The sequence below is a fragment of the Lagopus muta genome, chromosome 19 (assembly GCF_023343835.1).
Source record: "Lagopus muta isolate bLagMut1 chromosome 19, bLagMut1 primary, whole genome shotgun sequence".
Lineage (NCBI taxonomy): Eukaryota > Metazoa > Chordata > Aves > Galliformes > Phasianidae > Lagopus > Lagopus muta.
Window position 1 is genome coordinate 5,824,276 of NC_064451.1, and position 24,695 is coordinate 5,848,970.

Below are 24,695 nucleotides of genomic sequence, written 5' to 3' on the forward strand. Positions count from 1 at the left end.
CTTCTGATTAGGAGAGGTTGATGGGATGAACAGTGCCTGGAATTATACAGGACAGTTTCATGCCGTTTGGCTACTGAAGTAGTCACTGAGAACAGAGCGAGGCACAAAGCCTGTGCCGCAGCTGTGGCTGCAAACAGCCATTTTTCATGAGTCTCTAGGCTTCCTAGGGAGGTCTGAGCACAGGAATGATAGTAATTACAACATTAAAAATATGAATTTGGAGAAAAAGAGGTTGACCAGAACCATGCTTTGGTTCTCCGATGTTGTCCCATAGCTTTCCCGTAGCTGGCACCACGAAGCCTGATGCTGAGGGGACATCTAGCGGCTCGCTCGGTTACTACCTAGAAAAAGAGCAATCCAAGTTTGTTCGTCAGACTTCCAGGTATTTTCTGGTATCTTTGGTGGTGTTGAGAGATCTGTGTTTATTCTATTACCTAAGAGAATGAGAGAAAGAAGGGAAGATTAAATAGGAGGTAACGTGTAGAGTGACATCTGAATCGCTGCTGAACAAAGATGGGACTTTCCATGTAAGTGTTATAACAAGGGTCAGGATTTTTTCTCTGCCCATGCACCCTGATGTGCATTTCACTGCTCGGCTGTTCCGTTGCACACCTGGCTCAGGAAAGCTGCACGGCTGCCACTGCTTGCTCTGAAAGGAAAAACGTCGGAGTGATGAGAGCTGACAGAACACAGAAGCTGCGTTTTATCACGTTGCTAAGCGGATCACATCTTTCAGAAATGGTTTCAGCAGTGGCTAAGTCTGTCTGAAGGCTGCCTTCATTGTCCCTTGGCAGGCTGCCTGCTGCTCATGTAACTGAGCAACGCAGACCTGACTGAAGCCAAGTCTGGGCTGTGTGTAGCTTCAAGTAGGACCACGGAGATCAAATAGCTCAGTAGTTCCTAAGCTACCCCACTAAGGAAGCAGAAAGCCTTCTGTTGCATATAGAGAGATGTTTAAAACGAACCACGGAGCCCAGCGCTCAGCAGAAACGCTCAGCGGCTCGGACTGCTCGCCATCAGCGCCGCTCCCAGGGACGGGCTGCAGGCACGACGCCCGAGCCCAGCTCAGCGCAGGGCGGGCCGGGGGACGTCACGTGGTCAGCAGGCACGGCTGGGACACGTGCGGGCATCTCGGGCAGGGCGCGGGAAGGCCGCGAGGCGGGGCCGCCTGCAGGGTGTGTCCCAAGCAGCCCCGCCCATCGCTGGTCACGTGACCTTCCCAGCGCACCCCGCTCCCGGAAGTGCCGCGGGAACAGGATGCTGATGTTGGAGTAAAGATGGCGGCCCGCGGCCTTCCCGCCGCTCTTACTGTGGTGGTGCTGGGGTTGGCGTTGCTCTGTGCGGGTCCGGCCGGAGCCCGCGTCCATCACCTCACCCTCAAAGTAAGGTCTGCGCCGCAGCATCCTCTGGGCTCGGTTCCGAGTGGGGTGAGGGGATCGGTGGGTCTGATCCCGTTCTCCTCAGGCCGGGGCTCTTCTCGTCGCCCTGGCCCTGTCCCGCTGCCTGGCCCGGCTCTGCTGCTGTGTTTTGGCCTGCTGGGGCCCCGGTTGGCTTTGCTTTTGTTCCTCGGCTGTGCTGTGGGGAAGTGCGGGCTGTGGGTCGGGCTGTGTGTGCGGGCCCAGTGTGCGCTGGGAACTCCTTCGGGCTCGCTATTAGCCCGCGTTCTGATTGCTCTCCCCATCCCGTCTTCTGTCGTTCTACTCTGAAGGCTGTGGTGCTGCTTTATTCCTCTTACCGATGTGCGTTCTTCGCATTTATCAAGTGGGTGATTGAGGCAGAAGAAGGAATCAGTGCTGACCGCTCTCTACTTGAGCTTAGTAGACTTAAGGTTGTGCTTTTTGAAAGGTCCCGTTGTGGTTTTGTACCCATGTTTGAGGACAGCTCGTTACTCGCAGGCTGTTGTGGGAGCTGCGGCCCCAGCAGTGCTGCTGGGCTTGTGAGAAGGCTGTCCTGGGGTTTTGCTGCAGGAGAACAGCTGTGTGGGGAGCATACCAGAATATTACAGCAACATCCCCTATGTCCTTAATTGAGAGGTCCATCATTCCTGACTCATTCGTAAGGAGTTTTCCTGTCTTTGTAGTAGTCTAAAATGTAATGGAACGAACGTTGTTCTGTCTCAGGAAAAGTTAACTTTCTCTTCAAACAGCAAATTAGGAAACTTTTATTGGTTACTTTGCTGTTTGGAAGACTTCTTGTCCAATAGTAGTTGGGTGCTGGATATCTGTACTGAGCTGCTATTTCTGTTATATAGTAAACTTTTGTGCTGGTTTCAAGCAAACCTTCTCAGCAGCAAATATTGCTATTTATAGTTCCTCTTTCAGGCTGAGGGAGCTGGGCTTGTTCAGCCTGGAGAAAAGAAGGCTGTGGGGTGACCTCATTACAGCCTTTCAGTACCTAAAGGGAGTTTACAAACAGGAGAGGAATCAACTCTTGACAAGGGTAGATAACAGCAGGACAAGGGGAAATGGTTTATAGTTGAGGGAGGGCATTTAGATTGAGGTTGGATGTCAGGGGGAAGTTCTTTACTTACGAGAGTGGTGAGATGCTGGAACAGCTGCCCAGAGAGTCTGTGGATGCCCTGTCCATCCCTGGAGGTGTTCAGGGCCAGGTTGGATGGGGCCCTGGGCAGCCTGGTCTAGTATTGAATGTAGAGGTTGGTGGCTCTGCCTGTGGCAGAGGGTTGGAGATTCGTGATCCTTGAGGTCCCTTCCAACCCTGGCCATTCTGTGATTCCTATTCAGGCATTTCTAAACTGCAAGGTTATAAAACGCTTGATTTTAAAATATATTTCATTATTACAATCAATACGATCATAGCTGAGTCGTATGACTTTCATGTAAGTTGCAACACTGACCAAACAAACACCAAGGGAAACAGAAGTGCTTTCGTGCCTTTGTGCACCTGTGTAAACGTGAGCGGGCTCCTCATCTGTGACTTTACAGCACTTTATGTAAACATCCGGTTCTCTAATGGCTGCCCTTCACAACGACCAGCCCTTCTGCTGTTGGTGCTGTTGGCAACGTGTGCTCTGAGGCTGTGCCAAATTAAAGGTATGGGCTTCCCCAAACAAGCTGCTGTTGCCTAAGTTAGAAAAGCTTTTTTCTGGCTTGGTAACTAACGTGCTGAAGTGAAGCTTTTCTGTTTTCCTGTGTCTTGAGTAAAAATAGCTTTTTATCTTTATGGAAATGTACAAAGTGAGGTATTTCTCTTGTTTCTGAAGATGAATTTGTTTGAAACTTTCTGCTAGGATAACATCACTGAAGATGACTTTCTTCCTTGGTAACACTCGTTATTAGCGTTGTTAAATTAATATGGTAATTTATTTAAAACAAACAAACAAAAAAGCAGAAAAAACTTGGAAAAGTTTTAGAAAATGTATGGAAACAATTCTTCAAGATTTCCATGATGAGGTTGGAACCTTTCTGGTTACCAAAACTATGGTGTGTGTTAGGGTTGCTTTTGGAAGGTGTGTTTTGTTTTGTTTCCCCCAGTCTCAGCAAATGGAAGCTGTGTTACTGCAGCCTTACGCTTTGCACAATGCAGTGGCAAACTGCTTCAGAGAATGGGGAAGTTTGTGTAGCTGAGGCCTTTGTTGTGCACACAGTTAAGCTTCATGCTGGTGAGCTGCTGAAATTAAGCAGTTTCTGGAGACCTAACAAGGGGAGCCATCCAGCCAACGGTGCTACGTAGCCAGTCGTGGTGTTGCTTTCTGATTAGTTATCTTTGCCATGCAGTGGTTTCCAAAAGGGAAGCAAAACCCCCTCCTATGTAATGATGCTTGAATTTCAACTTCATGTTAAACTTTGTGTGGGAGATGTTTATTTCCAGTGGTTGTTTCTGTCCGTGAATCTTGTGGCCTTTTTATCTTGTTAAGTTTTGGAGTTCAATTGCACAAGTTGAGAAGACCTTCCAGTACAACTTAATCTTGTACAAGTTACTGGGCTTACACAGATAATACAAGTCATTCCATGTAAGGGTCAACGCCCTCAGTTAACATTTTCTCTGTGCTAATAGCATCGTGCCAGTGAGTTCTGAGTAAATTGTTAAATGATAATTTGTGGATTCTGAGCTGCAGGATCTTGGATGACACTTCTTTTAGTCCAGAAGGTGCAGGATGTTTATTAGTGCAGCATTTCTTTGTACTGATTCACACCTTTGTTATAAGGACACAGTCTTAGGTTTCTGCAGTCAGAAGTTGCAAGATTATGAACAAAAGCTGTATTTTTCCAACCTGTTAAAGCTCTAGTGAAAGGTGAGACAGCTATTGGTAAGCCTGCAACTTTAAGCTGTCAATATGTGGAGCAGGCGATGCTCCTGGGGGATGTGCTGTTGCTTCTTCAGGATCGTGTAAAGCTGAAGGATTTGTGAACTAAATCTGTAAACTCTAAGCACTCAAAGCTGATGTAAAACCAGGGAGGAAATTGCGTGTTATGTGTCAATTATCATTTGTTGATGGGCAGCATATTGGTGAACTGCTGAACAAATGAACTTAAATTGAACTGCTTGCAAGAAGTTTGAATTAAGCAGCTGCTTCTCATTGTATTTACAGCATGCAGAAAGCCTTGTGGCTGGGTGATGCTCTGTTTCCCTCCTTGCCCTGCCCCTGACACCCACACAAATGGTTATCCCTCCAGAAGTGGTTCATACCATCCCAGGTGTGCAGCTGAAAAAGCTGGCTGAGAAATTACACTGAAAGCTCTGTGAAATTAACCAGATGGACTGTTGCCTCAAGCATGTAAGTGACCTGCAGCATGGAGATGGCACAGCTACAGCACTCTGTTAAACAGGGCATCTGCTGCAGGCCACGTGTTTCTGACATTTTTTTTCCTCTTCTGAGCACTGGAGGAACCATCTGGTTATTTGCCAGGTTAACCTGATTCTCTTAGGGTGATCTCTTAGCTAGATTGCAGGTTGGCTGTGTCAGGATGTATGTCCTGCTGTTAAGCTGAGTGATATTTGTGTAAGGGAAGTTTTATGCAGCGATATCTAATGAGTATTTGGTGTCAAGGGGGAGAGCCAACTACACTTTAAATTTGCTACTTAATTTTAGTTGTTCTGTTCTTGTTTTCCTTCCAGTTAAAGATTCTGTAGGATTTGAGGCTCTGATTCCATGCCTACTCTATGATTTTTGAATGCAAAGTTTTAGGGATATGACCTTTCCTTGTCTGATAAGACGTTGGCATGTAATTTTTACTGCTTTTTGTTTGTCCTTCATGATCTCCTTATGGGGAGGACAATAAAAAAGCCAAGTGTACTTGAGCTGTTCTCAACTGAGCCAGTTATGAGAAGGTATCCATTCATGCAGTTTCTTTGCCACTCTGAGAGGAGATGAGTTATTCTGCAACTAAGATGAGGGGCAGAAGACAGGACTGGAATTCCTGGTAGGAAACCCAAGTGATTCTGTTTGACCTCCCTATTCCTTTGGACATTAATCATTCTTAAGTCTTGAAGCCTTGTGTCTCAGGTAAGAGCACCATAACTAGCTATTTCCTCTTCAGCCTCCTGCAGTGGTAGGGGCTTTTTTTTAATAGCAATACTTCATTTAATCAGCAGTCCCAGAAATTTAATTTCCTCCAGGCTTTTTTCTTGCATCTTTCTCAGGAGTACAGTCAAGTGATAAGCACTGACACATTTGAAGCTCATGTTGAGGTTGTTGGAAGAGTTGATTGGTTCCAGTGAAATCATTGGCTATATCTGAAGGTGTCCTGAAGAAATTTGCTGTTGGTATGATCATGTTCTGCGTGAACACTGGTCACCCTGCTTCCTCCTCTATTGCTGCTGCAGGTGGCTGTGTTTAACTCAGCCAAAACAGTGACACTGTGTGACATTTGTAAACTTTCCTTTCTCATAGGATGATGTGAGGCAGAAAGTGCACCTGAATACATTTGGCTTCTTCAAGAATGGTTTCATGAAAGTCAATGTGAGCAACCTTTCATTGAAGCCACCTGTGGATGCTGATGACAAGAGCAGCTCATCAGTAAGTTACTTTGCATCCATTAAGCTTCCTGGGAAATTGCCCTTGCAGTGGACTTTTTTAACCTGTTTGAAGTGTCATATCATAATGAGTAGTGCTGGTTGCATCCTTCCCTGTGTGAGCAACTTGTGGGGATACGTGGCCTACCAGACTTATCCTCAAGTGCTGTTCATTCTGCTTTAAGAACTCATTTTAACTTACCAGATCCTCCACTGAACTTGTGTGTCTGCGTGTATCTATTTTGTGTGTACAATAGAATAGTTGAGTTGGAAGAGACCTACAGAGATCCTCCATATATTATATCTGAATGATTTGCTCCATAACTGGGTAATACCAGGAGAAAATCTGGATTCAGCCTTAAATACAGCACAGTTTATTTCAGAAATGCCAGTTTTGACTCATTTCATCGTGACTTGGCTCCTCATCCTGGGGTGGCTGAGCTGTTCTAATTTGACAGATTCTCCTTAATTGTCTCATAGGTGGGGTTCAGTCTGGATCGAACAAGGAATGATGGGTTCTCCACTTATCTGGTAAGAGATGAGGGATTTCTTTTCTATGCTGGGGATGCATCGTAGTCTGTGTAATTCCAGGAGGAGCTGGAAGGAAGAGAGAACCATTAGATACAGGCAGGTTGTTGGGGGTAATCCAGTTTTGCATCTTAGTGGACTAAAAATAGTTACCTCCACCTGGGGGAGAACATGCCCAGTTCTTGTTAACAGGAAGGTGCTTTGAAGCTGTTTTGCTTTCATTGCCAGGATGAAGAAGTGGATTACTGTATTTTGAATAAGAAACCTGAGCAAGGTGTTTCTGTTGTAATCTTACTTCTGGACTTCAAAAATGATGTGTAAGTAAATAGAATTCTTTTGAAATGGCTGTTGGCATATTTTGCTAAGTTAATTTTTCTTTTATGATCGTACGTAAATCATGACAGTCTCTTTAGGAATATCAGTTGGCTTAATTTTGTACTAAAAAAAATGCTTCCTCAGTGTGAAGGTACAGTTCTCTGCAGAAGCTTCTCACCTGCTGCCTAAGATTTCATTTGTGTCTGAGGAAAATGCCACTGCCTTGATTACCAAGCCACCAAAATCTTCTGAAGATAAAATTGATTCCGATAAAAGTCTGGCTGAGACTAACGAAAATACAGATGGCACAGGTAAGTCTTGCTAAACCTGACTGTATCTGCTTTCACTGCTGATTTCTGGTCAGTGTGCATCCAACAGTGTGTTGTGGCCACATTCCAGGCGTCCCCTTGGGCTAGAATTTACACAGCCTTGTAAAAATGGAGCACGCTGTCTTTACTTTGCTCAGTTGTTTGAACGAGTCAGGGTATGAGGCTGGATAACACCAGCATTCATCAGCAAGTCTAGTTTTGCTATTTCCTGCAGTAGCATTGCATGAATGTTGACAACGTGCTGACGTGCCAAAGCTAAAAACGTAATCGAAGTTTTGAACTTTTACTATCTTAACATTTGATGATGCATTCAGAATGAACGGATGTGGAGGGAAGAGTCCTGGGATGGTAGGGAGGGGCTGGGGAGAAATCTGTTAATGATTATCTTGGAAACTGCCACGTGGATTAGTGTAAGAACACTTGAGGAAGGTACAGGCAGTGTGTAAAAGGTGCTGGTCTATGAGGATGTCTGTGTGCAAGCACTCTAAATATACCATGAATATTTCTGTCTCTAGATACGAAGTCCAAACGAAGTACAACATCCTCACAGGTAAGAAACTGTCTGCTGATCTCATTCAGAAAGCATGTGGGGGAGAACTCCAGGGCAGGCATGGCCGGAAAGTTGAGAGAAGTGTTTCATTGCTCTTAGCCTCCCCATAAACGTACAAAATCAGTTCTCATTGTTTGGATGATGTAACCAGATGTGGGTACCTGCTTTGCAATCTGTGTTTATTTTCTTTTTCCCAGAGCATAGTAGAACAAGAGCATCCTGTTCGCAACGACAGAGGAACTATCTCATTCCAGGTAGGGCTTCTGCCGTTGTCTAGTCCTGATATGTTCAGACAATTCCTTCGTTTCAGCGCACTGATTCACTTGCAGATGTTGGTTCCTATAAAATGCTTGAAGTTGTCATGTGATACAGTACAGATTTATATAGCTATGAAAATGTGTGTTTGGGATAGGAGCAGAGCAGCTGCTTTTGTATTTGGGCAAGTATGATCGAAATTCTGTGGTTGGTCACATTAGATAGAGGACAGTTGTTGCTGTCTTCTCTCTGCGGTGAAGTAGCTTTAGCACTGAAGCCTGAAGGTCTTGGGTTTTAGAGTGCACAGTCATAGTGTTTCTATCTGGTATGTTGTTGAGATTTGCACGTGGGCAGGTATCCTCAAAACAGGCTATTTGCTGAGAGGAACCAGCTGACCTGACTTTTGTAGCTCCAGTGAGGATAGCTTCTTTACAGTGTAGCCCAGTTGTTGAATGAAAATGATGTTGACTTACCTGTTCCTTGTTTTCAGTTTTTCTTTAACATCAGTTCTGATAACCAAGAAGGTCTCTACAGCCTGTATTTCCATAAATGTATTGACAGTAATGGGAAACCTCGTGATCAGCAGCTGTTTAGTCTTGATGTGAGTATAGCTCCTTAAGTGCAGTTAACTCATTTGCTTTATCTAAAATATACAACTTCCAGTTGTAGTTTATATAGCACATGTGCTTGGTGTACAAGTGTATATGTGGGGTGGGAAGTGATTCAGAGCTGTGCATTTAATCTCTGCAGTGCCATTTCTGAAGGCAGCACTACAGTAAGAAGAATTAAAATACAACTTTTAGAGAAATGTTTGGAGATATGAAGGATACATGTGGGCTTCAGTGTACACAGTTGTGACTGGCACTGTAACCAAGTGAGAGCTTAAACAGCTCATGGCTGGCTGCTGTCAAAAATCTTTTCTCTTTACATGATTACAGATATTAAGACTTGTTGCAATTTAAATTGTTGGCAGTTATGAATTTTCAGGGCTTTTTTTTTTTCTGGCCTGAATGGGATGCATTTTTACACTGCTCACTGAATGTTTGAGGGTAATATTGTATAGCACACTTCCTATCTCTTTTAACATCCAGGGGTTCAGTTCTGTGCTGTTGAGCCAGAGTGTAATAGAACAGCTCAGGCTGTGAATGTAGTTCTGAAAATGTTTTGAAACTCTTGAGGATGAAGAGCTGATTCTGTATAGGTCACTCAGGTCACTCTGAAAGTGTTGCCTCCTATTTGTTTCCATGGAAATGACAACAGGTACAAGGAGCACAGTAACACTGTTTGATAAAGCAATTTCTTAGCTACAAAATGCTGTTTCTCAACATATTCACCACCATTAGCTATACGTTTTTGCCAGCTCTCACCATCTCCCTGTGCTAATATCCACTGTTTGGTATCCATAAACGTTCAGCAGGTGTTGATGAACATCACTGGTGCAATGTTTTCCATGCACACCTTTGCTTCATATGCACTTCTGTGTCAGACACCATTTGTCAGTCTGCTCCTTCTGCTGCCATCTGGCACACAGCAGCAAAATGTAATGAATACCGGTGGGAAGCTTCATCCTTTACTGCCACATGACCAGCATTCACCTCTTGTCATGGACCAACGTAATAAAATAGGAGGCATCACTTTTTTGTTTGAGTCTTGTGATATTACCTCTCCTGAAAGTCTAATTGTAAATGGAAGTTTGCACGAGTGCTTCAGCCACATGTTTTTTCAACTGTCTGCATAACTTACCATTCATATTCAGATAGAAATTACGGAGAAGAACCCTGAAAGCTACCTCTCAGCAGGTGAGATCCCACTGCCAAAACTTTACATTTCCATGGCACTCTTCTTTTTCCTGTCTGGGACTGTGTGGATCCACATCCTTCGTAAACGCCGGTAAGCGTTGTGTTCTTTCCACTTATTATGCCCAATTCAGATTTTATCACTCAAAACTCTGGCACAATGCTATATGCTTAATGTATACATCTTCCAGTTTAAAACCAGGTACTTTCATCAGTGCCACTGTTGCAGACCATTGTTGTAGGGTTGTTAAGAGACTGTGTGTAGTGTATGTCTTATAGATATGTTGTGGCAGAAAGTAAACAAGTTCCTGTAGTTGAAAAAAGGAGAATGCTGTTTGAAAGTAAATTAAAAGAGCAAATGGTTCAATTTTCTTTGTGTGGGGAATGGCAGCCAATAATTTCGATTATAATCAAAAGCGGTAGGAATTACTAATTAAAAGCCATGCTTCTTGGTAGTTAACGTGGCATCAGAAGCAGCTTTAGCCCTTGTACTTAGTTTGAAGTTCACGTGGTGATCTGATTGTTTGGTAATCTGGAGTTCTTTTGGTGGACTCATTACTTAGTGAAGTTCATCTGGTGATGTGATGCAGTGACCTGGGTTGGGCTGGGTGCTATCTGTTTGAGTAGAGGTTAGTAATTATCCGACTGCTCTGATCTGTGCATACTGGATGTTCCTGTGAATTGTGATCTTCCAACCCAAGGATTAAAAAAGTGGGAGAATGCAGTTAAAATATTGTTCAGGATGCTGTAAAAGTTTGGACTGCAGCATTAAGAGAATGGCTTTATGCTGACAGTCAGCTCTATCTGGGAGATAATGTTTGACATTTATATGATGAAGAAATATCCTTGCAGAAACAAAAATTTACTGCTGGTTTTTAACTGACACGTTTTTCTTCCCAGAAATGACGTCTTTAAGATTCACTGGCTGATGGCAGCCCTCCCTTTCACAAAATCACTGTCCTTAGTCTTCCATGCAGTACGTATGGCTTCCCTGCCTTAAGCTGTTCAGCTGGGAATTAGAAATATGAGATCCAGGGTATGCTGTTAGAGGAATTTGTGTGGAGGGGGGAGAAGAGTAGGAGGGAAGGGGGAGAGAAGTGTCTTTCAAATTGAAATGTTGGTACTGAACTGCTGCTGTGTGGTGGAGGAGATTCAGTTTTCATCAGCAGATTTGTGACTTTAAATACAATTGGGATCATAGCCTGATGTGGGGAAGCAGCAAGCATGTATGTGAGGCTTGAATCAGTTCCATGAGTTCTGATGTTACAGCCATCTGAGGCTGGCCTGGAAGCTTGAGCAATGGCACTGCTCAAGCAATACAGCAGTACGGCTTACAATGTCAATGAATGGGAACCTTGATGTTTGTAGAATTGAGAGGTGCTGCTTTAGCTGGCACAGTGTGCTGTGCCATAGCAAACAATATTATAAGCGTTAACACCTTCATTACATGAAGTCTCTATTGTATTGTCTTGACTTTGCCTTTCCACTGAAAGATATCATTAATGAAGGTAATGACAAACGTTTAATACTCCTGTTTGTGCCAGTTTTGATCTTCTCCATCAAGTTCAGACTAGGATAACACCTACAAAATCCTGGAATCAGCAGGTTTGAGTCTGATTTCCAACTGAAGTGAAACTAAAAGGTGCCTAATTCCCTAATGCAACTGAACTTGAACAATGAAGGTAGAAATGCAGTTGTTTAACTGTAGTTAGACATGGAAGCTGTGTAGGAAGACTGTAGGTTGTGTAAAGAATATTCACTAATGCTTAGGAAACAGAGTGAATGGGGATGACCTTGATGACACTAAACAATGCTAGAATGTTGGGAGCAAGCTTTATCTAAATTATGAGTTTGTATACACTGACAGTGCAACTTGAGATGCCTGCTAAAGCAAACCTGTTTAACGGCCATGGGTGGGGTGCTGATGAAAATCTTATAAGGTATCTTATTATGTTTTCTGCTTTCAGATCGACTACCACTACATTTCTTCTCAGGGATTTCCTATTGAAGGCTGGGCTGTTGTCTATTACATCACTCACCTGTAAGTGTATCAGAAGATTTGGTAAATTAAATGGTGAAACTGAATTCCCCTTCCCTGCCAGGGAACCTGGGAATTGCTAATTCTTGATGCTGAGCTGTGAGTGACAAGACAGCAGTGAGCCCAGTGTAAAGGGGAAAACTGCTTGCAGAGGACAGCTGCAGAGAATTGGTGCTTATGTGGGTGGAGGAGTAAAAGGAGAAGAAATGCTTTGCTCTTCTTTGTTCATGTTAATATTCAAGTATCTAATTTGCTTTTGGTGTGAATAGTAAGAGGATGCAGCTGCCAGTGTTTTCTCCTGTTCACCATGGTAAATGGATGATTCCCCCAGGAAAAGATTGCTTATATTGGTGGTTGTGAATGGAGGGTAATGTTGCTGTGTAATGCATGGTTGTAAGCAAGGCATCTGTTTGCTGATGTAGGATAAGCATTTGCTACAGTTATGAATAGCAAGGCTATTTATTTGGGTTTGTGGCTTTACTGACTGTAGAAAAGATGACCTGGGCTGAAGAGGAAGTATAAAATATCTCCTTGCATTATCTGCTTCTCTTTCAGATTTAAGGGTGCTCTTCTATTCATCACTATTGCCCTCATTGGAACAGGCTGGGCTTTCATTAAACACATCCTTTCAGATAAAGACAAAAAAATTTTCATGATTGTCATCCCACTTCAGGTGAGGACTGAGCTGTGTCAATACTTACTGTGTTGTGGGAGAGCAGCTTGTGGAAACTGTAACAGGCTGTGAATCCTACACAGAATATAAATTACTGCTTGTATAAGCCTGTGAGCTGAGTTATAATTTTTTTGAAGCTGTTAAAGGGCCAGAAGTTATATAATTTTCCCCAACTTTTCTCTTTATGTTGAGTATTAGATAATGGTTATCAAATAACATTAGCAAGCAAACAAGTAGCTGTAATGTAGGTTTAGTCATGCTGGGACAAAACTTGGGCTGCAAAGCAATATTAAATTACCAAACAGAGAAATTAGGTGAAAGTTATCACTTCTGAGAAGTTTGCTGAAATGGGCTTAAGGAATGGGGAGCACTGAAATTTGTGAGGTCCCTTGGGTCTCATCTCTCCAGTATGTTCAAAGCAATCGGTGTTTGTCTCCTGAAGGAGATGGGAAGGCAGCTTTTCTATTTGCTGTTGTAGATAGGATGACCTTTCAGCTTTTGGGGATGTGATCTGTTGCCCAGCTGCAAAATCGCATGTATTTACTGAGTTCTTTTAGAACTTGGCTATGGAGTACAAAATGTACTTGTATGGCCAGTTTGATTTACTGGCTAGATTTAGAATAATGTGGTTAGACTGCTATCTGTGCAGAGTGCTGTTCTGTGCTTGCAATCCATTTTTATTCTGTTGTCTTTACTGAAACCATGGGTCCAGCATAGCATGCAACAAAAAGGGTTACCTTCTGAATGTCAGCAGAAATGCATTCCAATCGATTATATCTCTGTAGATGCTGTGTGTGATTTTTGACATAGATCTGCAGTAGAAAAATTGAAGTTACTGAATGGGCTCTTTCTGCAACTGTGGGATAGCTTTTGCTGAATTTGCAGCCCACATCTAATCTATCCTTGGAAAGCTTCTGAAATCATTACCCACTTCTCGTCCTGCAGGTGCTAGCAAACGTGGCATACATTATTATAGAGTCAACAGAAGAGGGAACAACTGAATATGGACTGTGGAAAGAAATCCTTTTCCTGGTAGACTTGCTGTGTTGTGGTGCCATCTTATTTCCAGTGGTATGGTGAGTTGTTGTGTGCGATCACTTCTGAGTGCTGATGCCCTGAGCTGTTCTCACTGATGGATATTGATGTTAGAGGTTAAGAGGCTGCTGAAGCAGAGAAGTAAATGTCTGTCCTTTAAGTCCAGTCTTCTGTTAGTTTCTTAAACTTATCAGTCTCAGCACTTCAGCGTTGTGGAAGATGCTTGCTTTAGAAACGTTCAAGGGGGGGCATTTTAAAGGCATGGCCAGAGCAGTGCAAACAGACTGCAGATGCCTTTGGAACTTGAAATGTTTCAGAAGCGCTGATTCTCTCATGTTGAAAAATGGGCTTTTGGTAGTGACTGGGGATGGAAAGCAGGCTGCTAAATTCAAAACCAGTGGTGTTGTCTGAGGTCAGAGCTTCTTTCAGCCAGAGTAGCACTGCATATTTACTTGACTGTTTAGAAGAAATAATCCCACAGGGAGCATTTCCCTGCCCTTCCTTCCACTCTACTTGGCATTGAAAAATGTTGGTTATGTAAAACTCAACGAAAACACAGATAATTCAGATAAATGCTATTGTTGCTGCTTGCCAGTTAGGCAGAACATTTATATTCTAAATTCATTTTAGTCTTAATTGAAAAAGCAGCTGCATCCAAAGGAGGATTTGAAGGAGCTTCTGGCTTCTCGGTTTTAAACACAGAATATTCTAATTTTTCTCAATTATCTCCAGCATTTTTCCTGAAGTGCAGGAGTATATCTGTCTAGTAAACATGTCTTCACTCCCTAGTGTGCAGCTCCTGAGTGTTTTGGAGAACTATTTCATAACGTGTTACTTTGTAGATGTGAGTAAGCTCCACTGTGGTTTGCTAGGGTGTGTTTCTGCTGCACTAACCTTCCCGGTTCTGTGTAAGGACCAAACCCAGCAGTCTTGTGGCCTTGTGCCAACACAAGTGAATGTCTTCCAAGAAATTTGCACAGCCCACTTGACACTCCCCCACTCCACTCAAAATGCTGCAGCTCCTCTGAGGATGACAGCATTTGGGTGTGGTAAATAAGACTACAGGAAACTAACTTTCGTTACAGAGAGATTCTGATTACCTGTGGTTAAGGAAACGTTTTCAGTCACAGCTCTTGCTATATAATGCCGGAATCTGTAGTTCTGCATAGCGACACGCTAGTACAAAACTTGCATTTGTTGTTCAGATGTGGTTTTGTTATGGGAAGTGTTTGAATGAACTGTCCTATAACTGTTTATATAGGGTACAGCCTGTGTTCCTCCATTGTCATGGTACCAACATAAACTGGCAGTGAAACCTAGGGCATAATTCTGCCCCTTTTTCATCTGTGTAGTCTCACTGCCTCTGGTGGGATGAATCATGCCAGTAAGGCCACTAAGCCTTGGCCATTGAATTTCCATTCCTGTAGGGTAGCTTCTGTTACGTAAGGAGCCTGTGTGCCATGTAAGCTGTAATCAAGTATTTAAATGAAAAGAGCTTAAAAGAGCAGTGAGGTGCCAAATGCTTGGCAGTACTCTGAATAGTAGCTCAGCTTACTTGTACAAGTGGTAAGCATTATGCTGGGAAATGCCCTGGTTTCTCACTCTGCTCTGTCCCAGCTTTCTGTGGGCTGAAGCAGGCTCTAGCAGTTTAGATTTCTTAATCATAAGGAGATGCAGATATTTGAACTGCTTGGGAGATGGGGATGAAACATATGCAGTGCCACCCGTGCTAAGGCACAGTTAATTATGAGCATAGCCCAGCCATAAAGAGCTAATGGAGCTGTTGGAGTTCTGGAGGGCTGCAGTGAAAAGAGCTTATTCTACCTCTTAATTTTTCAGGTCAATAAGACATTTACAGGAGGCTTCAGCAACAGATGGAAAAGGCAAGTAGCAGTAATTTTCTTACTGTTCTGTGCTACATACCAGAAGATCTTTCCAAACATGATGCTGATTTTTAAATATATAAACTAGAGCTGTAAGCCTATTCTGTTGTTGCTACGTTGCTACTTTTCCTTTGTGGTCTTCTAGGTTATTCCTTTTGGGAAATGCCCTTTTTCATGCATTGCTTCAGCAATTCGTATCTGAAATTCATTTGCAGGTACCTGCACAGCCCCAAATGCTCAGGTTAGACACTGTATCGAAGGAAATAATCTGACCGCTTTACCTTGTTCTTAGACTCGAGTTCAGAAGCAATCTAGAAGTGTGTTCTAGAATTGGTGTATATTTTGACTGATAGCCTGACCATCAGAAGTCTGTTCCTACCTGGACAGAAGGAAATAACCTTAGTAGGAAACAAAACATAAATTGGCATTGGATGTAACACAGTTTTCATCTTGCCTGTGTTTGTACAGCAGTTCCAAGGGCTGCTTGTGTAAAGTCAAGTTATGTTTATTGTAGCAGTGAAAGTGAGATGATGGATGGAAAGTCAACCCAAATATGGTTTTTGTAATGTTTGCTTTTCCTGCTTTGTCCTCTCACTTCTTCCAAATAAGTTTCTCAGTTGGCTGTAGATTCAAGCCATGGAATATAACACTGGCTTCCTTGGAAGCAGGCAGGTATTTGAGTTTTCATTTGATCATTTCATCTGTCATTTGATGCTCACTGAGTATATATGTCTTCTGGAATCTTTCTGCATTTGCAAGTCTGCTTCAGTTTAGACCATCTTTGAGGCAATGACTTGGTCAGTTGAGGACTTTCTGTAAATAAGGCCAGGTTCTTAGCTGGTGTGGATCAGTGTTCCTGTAAAGGAGGCAGAGTTCCTGCACACGATGGAGTCAGCAGCTGCTCCAGTGCTGAGAGCTCAGGGGCTTGTGCATAGAGCTGAGATGGAAGGCCATTAGATCTACCCGAAGGTGATTAGCCTGTGCTTACCTTGCACTTGGTGGTTGGTATCACAAGATGGTGCTATGGAGTTGGATTGATTAACCTTAAAACACTGAATGAAGGATGAAAATAAGGTAGCGAACGTCAAAGGTGTTCAACATAAGGACTTTTGACCTGTCTGTCCATCGTAGTGACAGGTGGAATCCTGATCTGAGTAATAACATTGTTGCTGGCTTTTTATTCTGAAAGATTTGTCGTAGTGCATAGTGGAAGTAAGGGTGTAGTGATCTGAGAAGTGCTCACAGCCTTGTGTACGGTGATGTACACAGCAGCCCCTCGGACTGTCCCTTAGGCCTCTGTCTTGTATCACTGGTACACATGCAGCAGTGCTCTTCACATTGAGTGCTGTGTGTGAGCCACCCGCTGCTGTGACCACATTTCATTGTAGGGATTCTGCAAATCCAGTAATTGTGTGCTGAGATTGCACAGCAAAAGGCAGCGGTGAGTCGTGTGATAAGGGAAGAGTTAAGAAAAATGATCAGGGAAAACATTGCATAGGCTTGTGCCAGATTGTACCCAGCACCCCCACAGGGACGGAGCTCTCATCAGTTGTTAGATATTTAGAGGTGGTTGACAGAAGCCCATGGGGAGTGTTACCTGATGGTGTCATGCTGCTAATGTGCCTGATAAGGAAACTAAAGCTGATTTGGTTGCACTGCAAGTAAAACAGAATCATTCACAGGCTTATAAGTGAACCATCATGACTGGAACCACATGCTCTTTACTCTGCAGGCTTCCCTTGGAGGCAGTATTCTGCAGGGGTGCTGCTCAGTCTCCTGCCTTCTCAAGAAACATATCACCAGCACCAACTCTGAATTTACCAAATGAAGGCAGTTTTCTGCTTAAGTGGTGAAAGCTACTGAATCCTTTCATATGCAGTCTAGCTGTCTGTCCGTGCTGAAAGCTATCTGAATCTTGTGCAGAGTTCTGGTCAGGCTGCCTATTGCTGGCTGAGATTTATTGTCTGGCGTTACCTCAAAGGCTGTTTTCCCTGTTTCTCTTGCACAGACTTCATTATCTCAGAGGGTGTCTTGGGAAATTATATCCTATAAATTCAATAGTTGTTTTTCCTGTCTCTGGGTCTTCTGGTGACCTTTTTGCTGGTGAGAAGGTCCTAAGGAAAATTATTTTCACTTCCTGTGTCCTTTAGAACTAACTACTGCAGGACTTTATGGCTCAGGCTCCTGCTAATGTTTCTGACTGTTTGTCTGTCTTGTTGTCCTCTTCTAGCTACTTCACAACCTGTTATTAGATAGTGCTCCCTTGGGTCGAGTGCAGTCGTGACTGCAGTCTGACTAGAATAGAAATAAAGTAGAAAGCTGGCCTGACTACGAGTCTTCAATCTGCTAGAGCCGTGCCTGCTGTAGGGTTTTATTTTAACAATCTGCAGTTATATAAAAGGCTTGTTAAACTGCTGGTGATTTGAAGTCACTGGCTAATGTTCACTTCAACTTGCTTTTAAAAAAAATATTTTTTTGAGTGGAAAAGCTAGAGAAATATGTCTAAAGCTATGACTTATCCAAGAAGACCTTGCAAGCACAGATGTTATGGATTGCTGGTGAGGAGTAGGCATGGCGCAGTCATTCAGCTGGCTCTGAGCTGCCTTGGTGTGGTGGTGTCTTTTTTTTCCTTTGCAGGTGATCTTTAACTCTGAAGCAAAATACTTGATGTACACAGGCTTCTTATCCTGCATGGTGGTGGGTATTAAAAAAAAAATACAACCCCTTTTTTTTAGGAGTTTTTTTTCCTCATTTAAAATCACCACCTTAAGCCAGTGCCTAGCTGCAGCCCTTCTGGTCTGTCGCTGCATTTTTCAGAGGGAGCTTGCTGTCTGTCCACTTCTGCATCTACATTGTGGATGTCTTCTTGCAGGTGTGAGGAAGTGAGCCTTGCTGACTGAGTTAAGGTTGTTTGGGCTGGAAGTCTGCTCAGCTATCGTTACCTTGTTCAGAGGCATTAATAGAGGAGGAGGAGAAAGGACTGTGCTGTTGGAAGAGTCCTTATTTTTGTTCAGAACTCAAAGATCTCACTGGGCCTCTCAGGTCTCATAACCCTCTCTTACCTGATGTCTGTTGTATGAGGATGGAGCGGAGGGCTGGAAACACCACTGCAGCTTTTGTTCTGCCAGTACTTCTGTGTGTTAAGAGATGTGAAGCTTGGTGCAGTCTGATCACAAACAGTCAGCTATTTTCCAGAAGCACTGCAGCATGTCACGGTTGGCAGCAGTACTAGGGGAAATACATTGCAATGTATAGCTGCCAGGCAACATTCCCTGTGTGCTGTGCAGTGGGCAAATGATTAATGCTTCCATGCTTGTTCCCATGTCAGGAAGAACCTTTTGCCATATTCAGCATCATTCTGCTTCTGTACCATGAAAAAGCTGTGAGCAGAGCGCTCTGTCCTGAGTGGTGCAGAACATCCTGGCTTAGCTGAGCTCAGCAGGTGTTGGAAGCAATGACTCCAGAGACCTGAGCTTGAAAACACCTCTGCAGCCCTCTAGAGAGAAGAGCCTAGTGGCTGGGTAAACATGCTCCAGGCAGTACACAGACATATCAAAACCCTGAGATAAAGTGTAGTGATATCAGTCTTGAGACCTCAGTGGATAGCACAGAAGAGCTGAAAAATGCTGAGAAATGAAATAAGCCTGTTGTGTTCCAGGGTTGAAATAGCAGTTACGTGCTGCAGACGTTGCTTATCCTGTAGTGTGGAATCTCTTCTGAGTGTGATGGGGAACTTCTGTGCCAAATGGCTAATGTGTTTCAGAATATTCAAGATTAACTAGTCTGTGCCACCTTCACTGGTATGACACTGAGAGTTACTGTATCTGTGTGCTTCACCTCTTCTTTCTGATGTAGGAATGCTTTTAAGCAGAGTGCCATAGAGATTATAAGGCCATACTTCTCAGTTACTCCTGGAGTAGCTTTTTGAGGTCTAAATCTGCCTGTGTGACTTCATTCACGGGGAGCAGGAGGGGATAGAAAACCTCCATTTAGTATTTGGCAACGACATGCCATCTCAAATACTACTATACCATGCAGTGCACTGTGGAAATATTCTTATCTGTACTTTGTGTTTGCTCTAGATGCTTTGTATTTTGTCCTTGCATTCTGTATTGTCTGAATTTGGGCTTCCTATTCTCTCATCTGCAGTCCTCTTGCTGTTCTTACATACGCATTCTGAGAAGTTGCCTATTACTCTTCAAAAAGCTATTGTCTACTGTGCAGGGCTGTAGTGGTCTGACTTCCATCTTCCCCCCATCTTACAGGCTGCTTCAGCATTTGAAATTAGCATAGAGAGCAATCTGAAACAGTGACTGGCTTCCAAAATTCGGTAGCGTGTTGGTTTTTGGTTTTTTGAAAATGCAGATCAGGCTATTGCAGGCACAAGCTGTTAAAGTAAATGGTGATGAAGAGGGGAAACTGAGAGAAAAGCAGGGTATAGGTGTTATAAACCTTTCTTGGAAGATTGCTTTTATCTTAATTAGTCTGTGAAAGCAGTGGGACACAAGTATGAATTTATTTGTAAAACCTTTGGTAGAGAGTCTCTTTTATTCTTTTTCTGCTCTGCAGTTAAGTACTGTTCCTTGAAGAATGGTTATCATACTTGAAACATAAATTTACCCAGCCTTTACTGCATGCTGTGATTGCTGCTGCTTTATCACAGCTTCACAGGTTGGGGCTGCAAGTGATTAAAGTTGTAAGTGACAGCTGCTGGCCTAACCTCTCTCCTGTGTGTTGCTGTTGATGTCTGTACTGCCAGGCTAGGTGAGCCTAAGTCTCAAAGTGTCCAGCATAGCAAGACTCGAGTGCTACTGCTTGGAGCACCTTCAGCCTGTGGAAAAGCTATTTGCAGGCTGCTGATGCCAAGCAGTGATGATTTTAGACTTCTTTCAGAACAGTGTGTGCTGTGACTTGGAGCTGTTCAGATAAACTGGCATAGATGTGCATTAATACTGACTCCAGTGTCTGACAGTGGAGAGGAGTATTTCTGAAGTTGAGACAACTTCTGGAGAGCACCTAGCTGTGGTAAAAGCAAGCTGGCTTCCACAGGTGGCTTTTCAGTGTTTTTACTGGGTGTTTTTTGTCTATTTTTTTTCTCTTGCTCCTTCTTTCCCCATGCTTAGCTGCTCCAGTTATCTAGTTGTAATGCTGATTATTGTGATGTTGATTATCATGGTACATAGGTGAGATCTTGAGCTGTGTTTTATCTGTTGAGAGAGAGGTGCTTCCAGTGACTTCAGCTGGCAGCCAGATTTTTGGCATCACTGCCCTTTCCTCCTATGCACTGCCTGAACAGAAATGACTCCCCAGCTCACTCAGTTGTTGACTGTAAAGCACTGATGGACTGGCAGTTTGAATCACAGCTGTTGAGTTGGTGTTCCTGTAACTACAAAGCCTGGGAATTCTTGTGGCCTGTCACTGCACCAGTTGGTAGCAGTTCTTGAAGATGGATATGTTGAGTTGAAAATAGATCTTCCTGCACAAAGCAATACGTGGTGAATCACAAGATCTTCATGATCACACTTAATGTAGTTCTTTAAATAGGACAGCATTACTTCATGATTTAATCCGCTTGTCCTGCAAATTTCCACGTTTTAATCTTTCTCCAAGTATGTTATGGAAAGCTTTTAACGTTAAGCTATCTAATCAACAGCTATACCCATGAAAATCCATACTTTTTTGCTATTCTGCTTTTGTGAGGAGAAGATGTTCTGGGGCAGTTGCAGGTCTGTGCATCTATTGCACAGTGAAGTGCTCTTTGTACTTACTCTGCAGATGTAAGTCTGGAGTTTGAGCACTGCTTTCTGCAGTCCAGAGCTCTGTATTGTAGAGCTGATGCTATTCTATGGTGTTTCATATGCAGCCCACAAAGAAGTGCATAGCAGTATTTTCCAGTTAGCAACATGTCTTCATTGGCTCTAAATTGCATCTCTGTATGCTGTCAGCATATCTTGGGCTCTTTGCCTCTCCTGTTGTCACAAAAGCACCAGAAGTCTGCATCTGTTATCCTGCTGCACCTATAAAACCTGACTCTCAAACTGGAGCTGACAGCTGTTCCATCTGTTGTTGACCTCTGCTCATTCACGTGAATACGTGCCGTGTTCCTCAAGAGCTGATGTGTCAGTCCAATAAATGCAGGTTAGCCTGGGGCCTTCACTTACGTGGTTTGTGATTGAAACACATGCATTTGCAATGAGAAGTGATTAGTGTGACTTTCCATTTCACTTATAAATTATGACTGAGCCATGAGTGACAGAGAATAGGGCTTAGCTGTTGAACAGCAGCGGAAGTGTTTTAACAAAATGCGGTGATTCTGAAGTTCAGGACTGCCTCCTAGAAAATACATCCTCTGTGAGTACTTTCTGACATGATCCATGCCTTCAGCTGATCTGAGCGACTTTGAGGCAGTGTCAGGTGGCACTGCCCTTGTGGCAGGACTGAAGCAGCAGTATGTAGTTGGCTACAGACAGGGGAGCACTAGAGGGAGGCTCTATACTCTGGAGTGTGTACGTGTGACACTTAGTGATCTCGTTGAATTGCCTTTGTAAGAGGTTGGCTGCCCCAGCCTAGAGATTGCCCAATACATAGCCTAGACAGAATAGCACTCCTTAGAGCAACCAGCAGGCTGTGGGGATAAAGCTTTAAATCTGGAAGTCCCCGACTCCTGCTTTTGATTGCTTACCTACCTTGTGAACAAGCATTAGGAAAAACACTCTCAATCAACCTTTTGATGGATTTTTGTGTTCTCTTGACAGCTGCCATTAACCTAGCAAAGCTGAAGCTTTTCAGGCATTACTACGTTATGGTAAGTTTAAAACAGAACAACCAAAAAAACATACAAGCAAAACCCAAACAAATCCAGCAGCTGTGTACCTATGCATACAGGGCACTTGGAAGCCATTCCAGCTTTTTGCTGGATTACTTGTTTGAAGCTGCTATAACTCATGAATGGGGTGGAAATGTTGACAGTTCTGTGGCAGTGCTGTGCTTTGGCATCTTAGCCAACTGGGTTACAGACCTCAAAGCAACTTCCCTTCTTTTCCAAGTAGTTGCATCCTTCTATCTTTTAAATTGGTTCCAGCTATCTGTAATGCTTACTAATTTCCTCTGGAGACAGCTCGAGCTGCCAGTTGAATTGATGGGCTTGAATAAAGTACAATAAACTTGGTAAAAACCAAACTTGGGAGCAAATGGTGCCTTGAGATGCATGCATACAGCTTCTTATTAAGTCAGTGGGAGCCTTGAGCATACCTCCCGAGGGAGTATATCCTCCTTAATGATTTCCAGTGGTCTCATTTCAGACTCTTAAGAAGCATTAAGAGTAATACTTTACAGTACTGATTCTTGAATTCTACAAAATCCAAATGCTTAAAGCATTTTCCCAATGTAACTTCAACATGTTAGTAGCAGCTTGAGTCATTTGGATGTTCAGCAGCCTGCAGAGCCCTCAGCCTGTATCTTCCTTGTTTATCGAAGGAGCATAATGGGGCTAATCTGACATAATGAGGTGTCTGGGAACTGCTTAAGCTATTTCTCTGGAAAAATAGGTTCAGTCAGGATGATGCTATTGTTCTCACTCACAGATTGTGTGTTTCCTTCCCACAGATTGTGTGTTACATTTACTTCACACAAATCATTGCAATTCTCATAAAGATTGCTGTTCCGTTCCAGTGGAAATGGCTGTACCAGGTATTTGTCAATAACGGAAAATACATCCATGCCTTTATTTTATTTTTTTCTTATTAATCTGTAAAAATAACCACAGCAAACCAAACCCTTAATTTGTTCTTCATGTTGTGGTAGGACGTGTCAAAGCTCCACGATGCATTCTGCTTCTCCTCATTAATATCACCAATCATTCCTGGTGGCAGGAGTGGATTTTTTTTAGTTCTGTTTGACCAGCAAGACTGCTGGATTATACATGAGATGTCTGAAAGTAATTGCTTTATTGATTTTAGTCTTTCAATTTAAAAATGTCTGAAGGAAATTAATCAAGAACATAGAAGAGGGGGAAAAAAAAATACTCAGGTTTGCCCTGTGTAATTGAGGCCCTGGGGAGCCAGTGAAATAGACTTTCGCTTTTCCATTTACAGGCTTTATTTGCCTAGTGACTTTTAAACACTTGGTTTCTTAACATATAATCCAAGTAACTGTGCAGGTAGTCTTTGGAATATATTAACTGTTGAAAATACCAAACAACTTCAGGCTTTTTTTTTCTTGGCTTTTAAGTCTTGCTGAACATCACCAGAGTGATGTCTGGGGTTGTAACTGGATTTGAAGTGATGGGGAAATTTAAAAGAAAGAGCTTGACAGCCTTTAGCCTGGGATTAATGATAACAGAATGAAAATTGCTTTTTTATTTCTGCTATGACACAGGCTTCTTGGCCATTCAATCTTGAACCTTATGAGCGAGGAGAAATGTTTTATGACCATGAAGGATTGCTGAATTTCAATCTTGTGTCTTACTTGCAGCTGCTGAATGAAATGGCCACGCTGGTGTTCTTTGTCCTCACTGGGTACAAGTTCCGTCCAGCGTCAGATAACCCTTACCTGCAGCTTTCTCAAGATGATGAGGATGATTTGGAGATGGAAGCTGTGTAAGAACCTCCTTTTACTACCTCCTCCTTTTACTGCTGAATGTAAATGAGCATGATGTAAGGCCACTTTGGCTTTGAAGTTCAATCTAAAGATCTGCAAAAACTTATTTTAAGTAACACTGTGCTGAGAAGGTGGGGATTTTTAGCAATGCCCCTCAGTGTTCCATTCCATGCTACAAACCATGGGGCACCACAGATGCAGTAGGACTGAGTTAGTGAGGATAAAGTACAAAGTGGGACTCAATCCCTGTCGTTTGCAGTCATTTTCTGAGGACTTATTCAAAAACTTCTCTTTTTTTTATATAATAGAAACTGCCCTAAGAAATGCAGCGTGCTGAAAGTGTTGAGTATAGCTATAACTGCCACACCATTACCTCAATAGGAACAGAACCAGCCTGATCTCATAGTAGCTATGCATCTCATGCATAATTGCAATTCACATTCAGCGTCAGAGGTCTGTTCTTGACAGTTTCATTGCTACTATCCTTTACCTGATTTTGAGTAGAACATCTCAACGCTCCTCTTAGTTTTATTCCAGGGGCAGAAAAGTCAGAATGTGTTTGCTGCCCTCATAGTTAGGTCAGCAAGAAGTGGAGCTTACTGGGGAATTGCTGAAGGTCTGTGAGGTGGGATCTGCTTGCAGTGTCCTGCAGGGACTTATAATTCTCTGCAGTGTCTCTAGTAACAGATCTTACTGCCAAACGCTGAATTATTTTTGTATTG

The 24,695-nt window shown here is 43.1% G+C and overlaps 1 protein-coding gene across 2 annotated transcripts in view; it reads left to right on the forward strand.

Moving 5' to 3' along the window:
• The first annotated feature begins 1,212 nt into the window (after positions 1–1,212).
• Positions 1,213–24,695, forward strand: part of GPR107 (G protein-coupled receptor 107) — a 31,316-nt gene continuing 7,833 nt past the window's right edge. The window contains exons 1-18 of one of the 2 annotated variants that reach the window (XM_048966392.1): positions 1,271–1,382; positions 5,602–5,724; positions 5,852–5,977; positions 6,454–6,504; positions 6,730–6,818; positions 6,961–7,127; positions 7,661–7,695; positions 7,893–7,949; positions 8,441–8,551; positions 9,707–9,840; positions 10,647–10,722; positions 11,714–11,787; positions 12,340–12,457; positions 13,403–13,533; positions 15,332–15,375; positions 22,131–22,180; positions 22,981–23,064; positions 23,848–23,972. In XM_048966392.1, coding sequence (XP_048822349.1) covers positions 5,909–5,977; positions 6,454–6,504; positions 6,730–6,818; positions 6,961–7,127; positions 7,661–7,695; positions 7,893–7,949; positions 8,441–8,551; positions 9,707–9,840; positions 10,647–10,722; positions 11,714–11,787; positions 12,340–12,457; positions 13,403–13,533; positions 15,332–15,375; positions 22,131–22,180; positions 22,981–23,064; positions 23,848–23,972 — 1,415 coding nt within the window. In that variant the 5' untranslated portion in view covers positions 1,271–1,382; positions 5,602–5,724; positions 5,852–5,908. Of the gene's footprint in view, positions 1,383–5,601; positions 5,725–5,851; positions 5,978–6,453; positions 6,505–6,729; positions 6,819–6,960; positions 7,128–7,660; positions 7,696–7,892; positions 7,950–8,440; positions 8,552–9,706; positions 9,841–10,646; positions 10,723–11,713; positions 11,788–12,339; positions 12,458–13,402; positions 13,534–15,331; positions 15,376–22,130; positions 22,181–22,980; positions 23,065–23,847; positions 23,973–24,695 lie in introns of both variants that reach the window. The other variant, XM_048966391.1, reaches the window with a different exon arrangement.